Source organism: Neoarius graeffei, chromosome 6 (genome assembly GCF_027579695.1).
Source record: "Neoarius graeffei isolate fNeoGra1 chromosome 6, fNeoGra1.pri, whole genome shotgun sequence".
Lineage (NCBI taxonomy): Eukaryota > Metazoa > Chordata > Actinopteri > Siluriformes > Ariidae > Neoarius > Neoarius graeffei.
Genome location: NC_083574.1, coordinates 55,458,500 through 55,471,162, shown reverse-complemented (window position 1 = coordinate 55,471,162; position 12,663 = coordinate 55,458,500). Strand labels below are relative to the sequence as shown.

General features: G+C 41.7%; 1 protein-coding gene across 1 annotated transcript in view; it reads right to left on the bottom strand.

Moving 5' to 3' along the window:
* Window positions 1–1,261: 1,261 nt before the first annotated feature.
* Window positions 1,262–12,663, bottom strand: part of iqch (IQ motif containing H) — a 96,765-nt gene continuing 85,363 nt past the window's right edge. Inside the window, 5 exon segments of the mRNA XM_060924367.1 lie at window positions 1,262–1,354; window positions 6,143–6,251; window positions 6,712–6,773; window positions 6,958–7,083; window positions 10,288–10,440. Coding sequence (XP_060780350.1) covers window positions 1,262–1,354; window positions 6,143–6,251; window positions 6,712–6,773; window positions 6,958–7,083; window positions 10,288–10,440 — 543 coding nt within the window.

Below are 12,663 nucleotides of genomic sequence, written 5' to 3'. Positions count from 1 at the left end.
CGTAAACACTCTTGCCTTTTATTTCAAGTAATGAAAAGTCCTGGCTGTATTTCCAGTGTGAAAGCGCAGTGCTGGGCTGACCGCGCGCCATCGCTGTGTCTTCCGATTGAAAGAGCGCGCAGTAGTGCAGTAGGCGTGGCCTACCTACGTATGTTGTCCAAATCTACTCTGATTGGCTTACTGTGCCGTTGTCTCGTGTCTCCCCGCCCCACACTAAAGCAGAGGAAAGAAAGGCTGAACGAGCAGCGTGCCAGATGAGAACAGCTTTAATAAAGTAACGCATAGTATTTTATTGTAAGTAACGGGAACGGCGTTATAACGATGTAAAAAGTAATTAGTTAGATTACTCGTTACTAAAAAAAGTAATGCCGTTAGTAACGCCGTTTATTTCTAACGCCGTTATTCCCATCACTGAATATAAGGCTGTAAGCTTTGTGTTAGTTGTCTCTAATATTTATGTCCCAATATCTTGACCACATTTTAGGATGAAAATAATCATTTTAGATATGTTATTTTATATTGAAAAATTAGCTGTCTCGGAGAGGACATTTTTTTGACACAATTGCATACTAATTTGATCAAAATAGTCTGAAAACTTACTGGCATTCAACATTAAAACTTAACTATGTTTCCAATGATATGGAACCAAATATGTGTTTTATGGTATAAAGAATGATGTAAGTGCATCCCTTTTGGAGCTACCTGTGGTCAAAAAAGCACTTTTTCTAAATGACACGAGTAATTTTGCTAAATATGACATATATTGCCATACATTCACCAAAAATAACGTCATCACCAAATTTTTTTTGCATGGTAAATAGAGCGATCACAGGGCTACAATAAACAACCAAGTTTATTTAGTCAAGCCTTTTGATATTGAAGATAATAAGTGTTAAATGTGATTTTTAGCTTGCGTACCCTGATTGTAAAACAACGCTTACACAAAGCACATTTTGACAAATTCACCAGTCATGTAATAAGATTTACTTTCTCTCTCTCTCTCTCTCCTGACTGAAATCAACCCAACATGGTCATATTTTTGCTAAACACTGACATTCACTACCACCAGCATTTAGGATTTCATTCAGATTACATAGCAGTTCACTAAAATGTGATTTGCCATTTTATCTTCATATTATTCATACTGTATTTACACTCTATGCATAGGGGGAATATACATGGCATTTGTATGGCATCATAACTTGGAGTAGTCGGTGCAGACGTGCAGTGAATTTGTAGAGCTTAACTGGAAGAGGAAAAGTTAAACATATGCACTTTTCTTCTTTTCTTTGCGCTCCTTTTCAGTGTTCTGGGTGATTACATCCAGCACCTCCATGATATTCTTAATCAGGTCCTGTTAAAAAAAAAAAAAAAAAGAATTAAAAAAAGCACACACACAATACCTCAAATAACTATTGTCTAATAATCATAATTTCTGTGCAGCTGACAAACAATTCAGTACATCTTCTTCTTTTGGCTGCTTCCGATTAGGGGTCGCCACAGCAGATCTTTCATCTCCATTGCTCCCTGTCTTCCTCATCCTTCTCTACCACACCTGCCACTTTCATGTCCTCTCTCACCACATCCATGTATCTCCTCTTTGGCCTTCCTCGTTTTCGTTTGCCTGGCAGCTCCATCCTCAACATTCTCCTTCCAACATGCTCTGCATCTCTTCTCAGGATGTGCCCATACCATCTCAGTCTCATCTCTCTTAGCTTAATTCCCAAGCTCTCCACATGTGCCGTCCCTCTGATGTGCTCGTTCCTTATCCTGTCCAACCTCCCATCACAAACCTTAACATCCTCAACTCCACCACCTCCAACTTTGCCTCCTGTCTCTTCGTTAAGGGTACGGTCTCCAATCCATACGTCACAGCTGGTCTCACTACTGTCTTATACATCTTACCTTTCACTTTTGCTGGGACTTTCCTATCACAAATGACTCCTGAAATCCTTCTCCAACTGCTCCACCCTGCCTGCACTCTCTTTCTCACCTCACTATCGCAGCCCCCATTTTCCTGCACAGTTGACCCCAGGTACTTGAATTCACCAACTTTCTTTACGTCTACTCCTTGCATCTTCACTACACTCTCATCCCCATTCTCATTGATGCACATGTATTCTGTTTTGCTACTGCTCACCTTCATTCCTCTTCGTTCCAATGCATACCTCCATCTCTCCAAACCCAACTCAACCTCCTTTCTACTTTCACCACATATCACAATATCATCCGCAAACATCATGTTCCATGGTGACTCTTGCCTCACTTCGTCCGTCAAGCTATCCATCACTATGGCAAACAAGAAAGGACTCAAACAATTCAGTACATATAAAAATATTTAATATAGATATTGAGGCACTGCCTGAAAGCGGAACTCCTGATGAGTGTATGAGGAAAATATTTGCAAGAGCACAAAATCAACCTGAATAGAATAATAGGCGCACAGCCACTTGACCCCTGCCTGTTTTTCGACTCTGCCTTTGTCTCCAATTTGGATCTGTTTGCTTGCGTGTTTTCAATAAAACTCTTCCTGCACTTACGTCCGTCTATCGCCCTTACATGACACAAACTGTCAACTGTCCAACAAGCTAGTGGACTAATAAAACTGTTTTAACTGGTTTTATATGCAGCTGTCATGAATATTTTCTGTAAAACGTGTTAGTAAATAATCCCACTTTTTTTTTAAAAAGCAAATTAAAAATAAGCACTGGATAAAAACCCATCCATCTTATGCCAATAAAGATACAAATTTCGTTGTCTGGTGGTCATGTGTTTATGAGATACGTTGCCTTGCACTTATGACCGGGTTCCCTGTGGTGGTACACGGACGGACGGATGGACGGACGGACGGACAGACGTCGTACGGTCAAGCCGTCAAAAATCAGGTCGATGCATTTCTCTTAAGTATGGGGCTCCATGCACGGGAAGCTCTGCTACTGTCAATACTATTATAATACACTTATAGTCCTAATACTAATAATACTATATTGTGAGAAATTTGATTGTAACAACAGCACCATTCTTGACTAAACAGACATTCCGAGTGGTGTGTCTATACACTCACTGGCCACTTTATTAAGTACACCCATACACCTGCTGTTTTATGCAGTTCTCTAATCAGCCAATCCCTTGATAGCAGCACAATGCATAAAATCATACAGATACAAATCAAGAGCTTCAGTTAATGTTCACTTCAAACATCAGAATGGGAAAATTGTGACCTCTGTGACTTTCACTGTGGCATGGGTGTTGGTGCCAGATGGACTGGTTTGAGGATTTCAGAAACTGCTGATCTCCTGGGGTTTTCACACACAACAGTCTCAAGAGTTTACACAGAATGGTGCGAAAAACAAAAAACATTGAGTGAGCGACAGTTCTGTGGGTGAAAATGTCTTGTTGATAAGAGAGATCAGAGGAAAATGGCCAGATTGGTTTGAGCTGCCAGGAAGGATACAGCAACTCATATAAATCACTCTTTACAACCGTGGTGAGCAGAAAAGCATCTCAGCATGCAACAGCAGAAGACCACATTGGGTTCCACTCCTGCCAGCCAAGAATCAAGAACAAGTTCCTATTAAAAGTGGCCAGTGAGCGTATATTGGTATGAAAGTATTCTGTAATAACAACATTTGAAATGTGACATCACAATATATTATACAATATACACTACCGTTCAAAAGTTTGGGGTCACCCAGACAATTTTGTGTTTTCCATGAAAAGTCGCACTTTTATTTCCCACCATAAGTTGTAAAATGAATAGAAAATATAGTCAAGACATTTTTCTGGCCATTTTGAGCATTTAATCGACCCCACAAATGTGATGCTCCAGAAACTCAATCTGCTCAAAGGAAGGTCAGTTTTATAGCTTCTCTAATGCCGCTTTTCCACTACAAACGCGGCTGAGCCGTGCCGTGCCGAGTCGAGCTGAGTCGAGCTGAGCGGGGCTGTTGGAGTTGCATTTCGACTACAACCGCGCTGAACCGTGCTGGCTGGAAGTGGGTGGACACATTGGGTGGAGTTAGCGAAAGTGGGTGGACGTCACGTGATGTCGTTAAGCAGCGCAAACAGTGACATCAGTGACAGTGGCGGAACAAGTCAGAGCCGGGCCGGGGGCGGGGCAAATGACCGGGCCCTTTATTAAAGCTTATCATATCATTTTAGGCTACAAAATGTCCGCAACTGCGGTGTTTACCAATTTCAACACTACCGGGTGCAACTATGTTATTTAGTACATCAAGTCCTTCAAACGAACATGTAACTCAGAAACAAAAAACATTAGGATACTGTACATGGCTCATAATAAAACAGCAATAGCCTATACTGCGCACATTATTTGAAGGGCATACGAATGAGCGCTCAGAGGTTGCAACGGTGACAGGAAGAGTCAGAAATAAAAGGAGGGCAGTGCAAACCTCACTGAATGCACTGTGTTTACCAATTTCAACACTACGGGGTGCAACTATGTTATTTTGTACATTAAGTCCTTCAAACGAACATGTAACTCAGAAACAAAAAAACATTAGGCGACATACTGTACATGGCTCATAATAAAACATCAATAGCCTATACTGCGCGCATTATTTGAAGGGCATACGACGAGCCTTGCGCTCCGCGAACTCGTCCACGATGCTCTGTATGTCACTGATTCAGTGAGCTTTTAAGCGGTAGTCTCACGACCCGGATAGTAAACAATAAACATGGAGGACATGGAGTCGTTAGTGTTGCTGGTCTTGGTGCTGTGGCTTGTTGTCACCGACAACGCCAACAGATACTGGCAAGAGCGTATAGATGAGGCGAGGCGCATAAGGCTTCAGAAATTCTCGTAATTCATAATTATTCTCCTTCCGGGTTTGCGGTGTTTACAGATCCCAGCGCGCTCGCGGGGCGTGTGTGGGCATGTGAGGACACGCCTCCTCACCAATCAGTGCACAGGGGAGTGTCTGCTCACGCCCCCAACCTCAGTCGGCACGGTTTGGCTCGCTTCAGCCCCACTCCAAAACGGTGCGGGTTTTAGGGGCTAAGCAGGGCTGAAACGAGCTGAGTCGTGCTGGTTTTTGGTAGTCGAAACGCGAGCCGTGTCGGGCTGAAGTGAGCTGAAGCGAGCTGAAGTGAGCTGAAAAAGGGTAGTGGAAAAGGGCCATAAAGAGCTCAACTGTTTTCAGCTGTGCTAACATGATTGTACAAGGGTTTTCTAATCATCCATTAGCCTTCTGAGGCAATGAGCAAACACATTGTACCATTAGAACACTGGAGTGAGAGTTGCTGGAAATGGGCCTCTATACACCTATGGAGATATTGCACCAAAAACCAGACATTTGCAGCTAGAATAGTCATTTACCACATTAGCAATGTATAGAGTGGATTTCTGATTAGTTTAAAGTGATCTTCATTGAAAAGAACAGTGCTTTTCTTTCAAAAATAAGGACATTTCAAAGTGACCCCAAACTTTTGAATGGTAGCGTATATAGTGGCAGTGTGCTTGAAATGAAATATGCTGCAAGATTTTTAAAATAGGGAGCTTTACTTTTTAAAGAACAAATATACCAAAATAAGAACATCTGTTTTGTAATATAGGTTATGAGATACACTGTAACAAACTCTTTTTAAAAATAGGGTGCAAATAACATAATACTTGCAGGATAGTGTTATGTTATTTAATGTTATCGTTTTTGAAATTGAAAGAACGACGCACCAAAAACCATAATGTTGAATTGAATGGTTAACATACCATAAACAGACATGCTCAAATCTCAAAATGCCTGCGCTTGTTCTCAAAGAAACAATATTGTAAATGGAACAGCTTCAAGTTCTCCACTGATTGTTCCCAAGGCTATGAGAGAGTCTAGTTATTATCTCACAGTGCGCTTATCACTCTAAATAGCTAATTGAAAAGCAAAGCATTTCCAGAGGGATAAAATTTAATTCAAATATGTGAATGTAATTGGTGCTTGGTTGTACCAATCAAAACTTTTGTTTCCTTGACTCTCCTAACAGCCAAAGATACTTCAGTGGTCTCATGACAAGACAGTGTTTAATGGATGATTAAAGTGTGTAAAGGATGCCATTAACAGGTTTCATGTTTAGAAGAGAGGTTCAATTCGGGGGAAAAAAGCGCACAATCATTAGTTCATTAACACTGCACCTTAAAATTGGTCTCTCCTTGCATATTTGGAGCTGATATTTCTTGATGAATGACAGTAAGGTTGCGAGCAAAGGTCAGCAGCGCTCCCTGGAGATCTGGTGAGATTGTTCTGTTAACGAGATGCAGAGACAAACGAGCTTACTAATGATCCCCATCTACTGCCATCAGACGGAAAACTAGAAACAAAATCACCTTGTTTGACTGCCGGGGCTGCTGGGAGCTTAATGAGAGCTCTCAGGCTTAAAGAGGGCTGTTGTTCTTCAGAGAGAGACAAGGGAAAGAGAAGCAGAGCTTGAATGGTTAGCCATAGAACAGGAGTGATGGATGCGTTTAATTGTGCTTGGCAGTATATTGTGGGACTATACTTTTAATTTGAGGCATTTGCAGTGAAATGTGAAGGTGGTAAATTAAGTCCTTGGAGAAAGCTGATAGTTGTAAATACAGTGAATGATAAGAGAGAATAAGCACAGGAGGAAAAAGAGATAGAAAAGGAAGATACTTCCATGGGGTCTATACAGAACAGTGGTTAACGAACGATAAGGGCTTAAAGTACATCTGTGGTAACTTACACCATACCAAGACTGCTCCTTTCTTCACTGTCATGGAGCGCAAACACAGAGCCTTCCCGTTCCTGAAATTTTGGTGAGCACTCGGTGAACATCATCTTTTTCAGTCATACGGTGGAAATGAAATCTTTATGTGGATGATGTTAATGGATACCAAGCAAAGTGACAGGCTACAATGGCAATGCAGTTGTTTGACTCTCAGTAATTACTGGTACTAATGTATAATCAGAAAAAGCACAGAGGTTTTACCTTGATGTCAAATCCGATACCGTGTGCCTTGCACATCTGGAAGAACATGCTGTAATGGACTAGAGGGAGGTTGGTATGAAAGAGCCGGCTGCTCATCACTGCAAAATGACTTGTTGCTCTTGCTGGCTGAGAAGACACAAACGCAAAGAAAGCACTACATCACTAATCACTCATCATGTAAATAACACATTTTATTGTAGATATGTTTGCATGAGGGCGGCACGGTGGTGTAGTGGTTAGCACTGTCGCCTCACAGCAAGAAGGTCCGGGTTCGAGCCCCATGACCGACGAGGGCCTTTCTGTGCGGAGTTTGCATGTTCTCCCCGTGTCCGCGTGGGTTTCCTCCGGGTGCTCCGGTTTCCCCCACAGTCCAAAGACATGCAGGTTAGGTTAACTGGTGACTCTAGGTTGACCGTAGGTGTGAATGTGAGTGTGAATGGTTGTCTGTGTCTATGTGTCAGCCCTGTGATGACCTGGCGACTTGTCCAGGGTGTACCCCGCCTTTCACCCATAGTCAGCTGGGATAGGCTCCAGCTTGCCTGCGACCCTGTAGAACAGGATAAAGCGGCTAGAGATAATGAGATGTTTGCATGAGGCGGCATGGTGGTATAGTGGTTAGCGCCGTCACCTCACAGCAAGAAGGTTCTGGGTTCGAGCCCAGCGGCCGACAAGGGCCTTTCTGTGCAGAGTTTGCATGTTCTCCCCGTGTCTGTATGGGTTTCCTCCGGGTGCTCCGGTTTCCCCCACAGTCCAAAGACATGTAGGTTAGGCTAATTGGTAGCTCTAAATTGACCGTAGGTGTGAATGATTGTTTGTTTGTCTCTATGAATCAGCCCTGCGATGACCTGGTGACTTGTCCAGGGTGTACCCCGCCTCTCACCCATAGTCAGCTGGGATAGGCTCCATGCCTGTACAGGATAAGCGGCTTCAGATAATGGGTGGATGCTTGCATGACGAGGAATTAATTGAACCACTTCTTAAATGCCGACTGACATGGTGCTTGCAGAGACGGACAAAGTACCCAACTTCATTACTTAAGTCAAAGTACAGATCCCACTGGTCAAATGTTACTCCGATACAAGTGAAAGTTGTCCAGTCAAAATTTTACTTAAGTTAAAGTACTGAAGTACTTGCTTTTAAAAATACTTAAGTATTAAAAGTACATTTTCTGTCAACACATCGTTGTATTATTGCCAAAACGCTTACAAAACCTAATGCCGTTACCAAAGACAGAAATATAAATTCACAAAATGAGCGTATGCTGTGCCATCATGGCGGTTTAACGTTAAGCTAGCTAGTCAGTGAAACTCCACCTGACATGCTTGCAAACTCTTTTCCAACTCTAAACCATATTGGGTAGCTAATGCTACTAGAAAAGAAAGATTTCTACATTCTATTTATTTGGTAAGATTATGCTAAAATGTATTTCTGAAAGGACTTCAGATAAGTTAACCTTATTCATGTTAGCATAACTCCATTTTTACACGCTACTGTAACTAACAGTGTCCAAGTTAACTAGCTATGTGTCAACATTAGCCGTGGACAAGGCTATGGCAACTTGGCGAGCAAATCCATAGAAAGTCATTTGACTAACCAGACTGCACAGCTATTGCAACGTTATCGCTAGCTCTAAAAGCACAGACAACTTCACTGCAAGCTTTCTCTTGGAATAAAACATTTATATACTTCAATATGCTTCTGCAGGTTGGATGGCGAGTTTTTGTAGGCCGTGATGTGGTTTGTTTTCGGCAAACAAAGCAAACATTTAAAATTAAATGACTCTTTAATCCTTTTAGAAAACTGAAACATGGGTTCTAGTTATAGCCATGGGTGTGTGCGTTCCCCAGAAGAACCGTTTCCTTCCATTCTGCCATCAACTGATCGAGTTAAATAATGCTGCTGAGGAGTCACTGAACTTGATTTTATCCAGTCTGCGGACGTGACGTGACCCTAGTGGTTACTGATAGACTGTCTCAGTGTCACCTGTGAAAAAAACGATCACATTTTAGAAAAAAAAAAAGAAAAAAATATCCACTTTCAAAGCTGCTTCGTAGTAGCGAGTAACGAGGACCTTGATAGAAATGTAGTGGAGTGAAAAGTACGATATTTGTCTTTCAAATGTAGTGAAGTTAAAGTCAGAAGTTTTCAAAAAAATACTCAAGTAAAGTACAGATACTCAAAAAGTGTACTTAAGTACAGCACTCAAGTAAATATACTTCGTTACTGTCCACCTCTGGGTGCTTGCAATAGTAAAGTATCATAGGCCCACGTTTGGCAAAATGTTTTTATTTGTCATGAAGCTGGATCGGGAGTTTGGGAAGGGAATTCCTGGATTATAAGTTTAAGCACAATCCTCAGACAGACAATCATGCTCACAGCAAGAGCAGCTAAATGATGTTTCTGAAAGCACGCTATAGGAGCTGATTAGTTGAGAGTGGCTGTACTCTGAGGACCCTGAGCAGGCATGAAGCATATTCTCTCTGACAGAGGTAAGGTACGAGCAATGGCCTTGGGTACACTCTAGAGAGGCTATGCAATTCTTTCCAATAGAGCTGTGCTTTCAGCTGTCAAAGGCACTGTCCTCGTCCAACAATAAAGAGACTTTCCAGCCGGGATTTAATTGTGTTTATAATATTCAGGCCTCAAGTGATGGCCAAAGCTAGAGCTATTAACCAAGAGCAAGGCCAGGAAATACACCAAGCCACACACATCCATACACAAACTAAATGAATGTTTGATAAAATAATACAAGTCTCAGATTAACAAGCGTAAACTTGGGCTTGCTGCTAATAAAGAAAGTCTATTGTTTAGGGGGCCGGCATCAGGTTGATGAGGTGCTCAGGCATGCATACACATGCATAATGAATGCTGTATGAATTATTAATGGGTTGATTATTTAGGCTCATCTATCAAAATGTTAATGAATTTAACATCTAAACACCAATCAGGTCCAAAGCATAATTACAGTGTTTAGTTGTATTTAACAAAAATAAAACAACAAACCTTCATCTGATCACTCTTTATAGATGCAGTGATATATAGAGATAATATCCGGTTGGCAGGACTGTTATTGCTCTCTAGTCCACTCACTGGCAACAGATGCTGGATAATTACATTCCTGTGCTACACAGCCATGTTTAACAACCCTAATGTATAAATTTTTCCTCCAGTTCGGCACGGTTTAACTAACTTGTGCCAAAGCCACTTGATCAACTGAAATAGCAACATCATTCACCTGACCGCTTGATACAATTATGAAATGTAGTAGATTATTCCTAACAGAGCGCTAAATGCAAACAGGAAGATAAGTACAGCATTAGCTGTTGGAGCTCTCTGGTGTGCGGTGGGTTTGTTGTTTCGGACTGGAGAAGAAACCTCCAGACGACCCGCGTGGCAGTCCAGTGTTCCCCCCGTCATATGGAGCATGATCTGGGTCATAGCCAGCTGGTTACTGTAGCCTAGATCCAGATCAACAGCCCACACCTAGAAATACACATACATACAAAAAACACGCACACATGCATAGCATTATAACCATCGAATGCCAAAATGAGGATTTCTAACACTCAGTAACTCCATAACATTGGCTGTGACACAGAAATGTCACAGTACTGTCGTCAGGAATGCCTTTACGTGTAAAATAAATTAATTCCTGAACTTGCCACTGACAGAACACATTAGGTGTGATTTGACATTATTTACAGACTGATGAGTTTTAAAGCGATTGAGGTTTGGATTAAACCCATTCAACTCAAATGACGCTCAAAGAGGCTTATAACTATAAGAACTCAATAATAAATGTAATAGCTTTTATAATGATTGGCTGTGATTTCCATCAATGTAACAACTTAATAAAATAAATAAATAAATCACGGACGCCCTGGTGTGCTTCACGGATTCAGCTTTGTGAACTAAAGGACTATATTAATGTTGAGAATGGGTTGCTTTATGTGTGAGCTACAGAACATAAAAACGCCCCCACCGTGTGCATGTGCGAGTGAGAGACAGAGAGACGGAACAAGAGCATGGCACGAGTCTGTATAACAGTGTATCTACCGCCTGATGGGCTACTCTCTCCACATCTGTATGGTTAATGGCGTCATTATAAGGATATTAAGGGGTCAAGCCCCATCGTGGCCTTATTCTTAAACAGGGCTAATTTTCCCTGATAATAAACTAATAGCTATGCCCCTTTTCAAACAGTGGGAAATAAATCACCAGTGAAAGAGTTGTTAATAACTAAGTGGCAGTTGGCAGCCTCTCCGTCGTCTCTATTTGTCAAGTTAAACGCTCCTGCCAGGGAATGCAAATGGCAGCCCAGCGTCTGAACTCTGCCCCCAGTGCTTTTAATCGGGGCTCACTAGAGCTGGGTCGCATCTTATTGCATGAGTTCTCTCATTCCATAAGCTTAACCCTAAACTGAAGCCACTCTGTGGACATGGATCTATACTACTGGGGAGACTGTCTGTACCAAGACTGAAATAATAAGCACAATACAATCTGTAGTATACCTTTTCTAAGCATGAAGGTCATGAAAGTATTATTTGTCCTACATGCTAGACATTTTAAACATCTTATATTTCAGCGAGGGAAACCATTATGATGAACCATGTTAATATATTATACCTGAGTGACAAAATTGATTACATTTTAAAATATCGTCCTTCCTGGACGAAGTGCCTTCCTGCATCTCCTGCAAGCATGCTCAAAGAAGGACCTAGGTATTTTTTTTTCTGAATCGATCCAAGCATTTCTCCTGACCACAGTTAATACTGGGGGTTTGTGTGAAGGACTAGGCTCCAGAGAGCTATTTAGACAGTCTGTAAGAATCACCCGGGCCTGCCTCATTGTCAGCTTCCACAAAGGCGTCTGATATATACGCGCAGATTGTACCTGTTTTCTATAGCCTCTTTGCTTTCATTAAAAACTGCAATCCTGCAGCTGAGCCTCCTCTTAAACACAATGTGAGGCAGGCCTACAAGGGCAAACATGTCCCCCCATCCCCACCCCCACCCCACCTCTTTGAATCCCTTTAAAAAATACACCAGCTTTTAGCAACAGGTTTGAATGTAAATTGATGTTCCAATAGAGACAGGTTTGCTCTGGCCGGGCTCCCCCCGCTTTCATGCTGAGAGAAATGGGACTGTAATACATGTAATTCTCTGTCTGAGCTCCTTTTGCATTCTCATCAACACTCAGAGAATCAAAAATTCACTTTGTGCATTTTTAATCATGATGATTATATTTCACCAGACTAAAAACCTGGGGAAAAAAACCCCAACAACCATTCTCTCATTTTCACAGAAAACGATACATGAATTCCAGTTGATTCATTTTCATGTGCAGAAAAGGAGGTTTTCTTGCCCAGTGGTTTAAAATATACCTCATAACGTAGCAGAACACTATCGCTGTAAATGTCAAACATTTACTGGTGCATGGTGTCTGTCCATTTTAGCGATACTCTCCACAGAACTGCACTATCGTATAGTGCACTGTTAAAGTATCAAATATTTGCACAGCACAACAAGACCACTGCGATAAAATCCTCTAAAGGATGTGTGTATTATGGCAGCCCACATTGCAGGTTACTATGGACTGCAGAGGCCTTCTCCAGGGGGCTTTTGGATCCATCAGCACTGAGTAAATGTCTTTTTTTCCCCAAGCTCTAATGCCTTTAACACTGGAGGAGATCAGATCAAGGAGCTC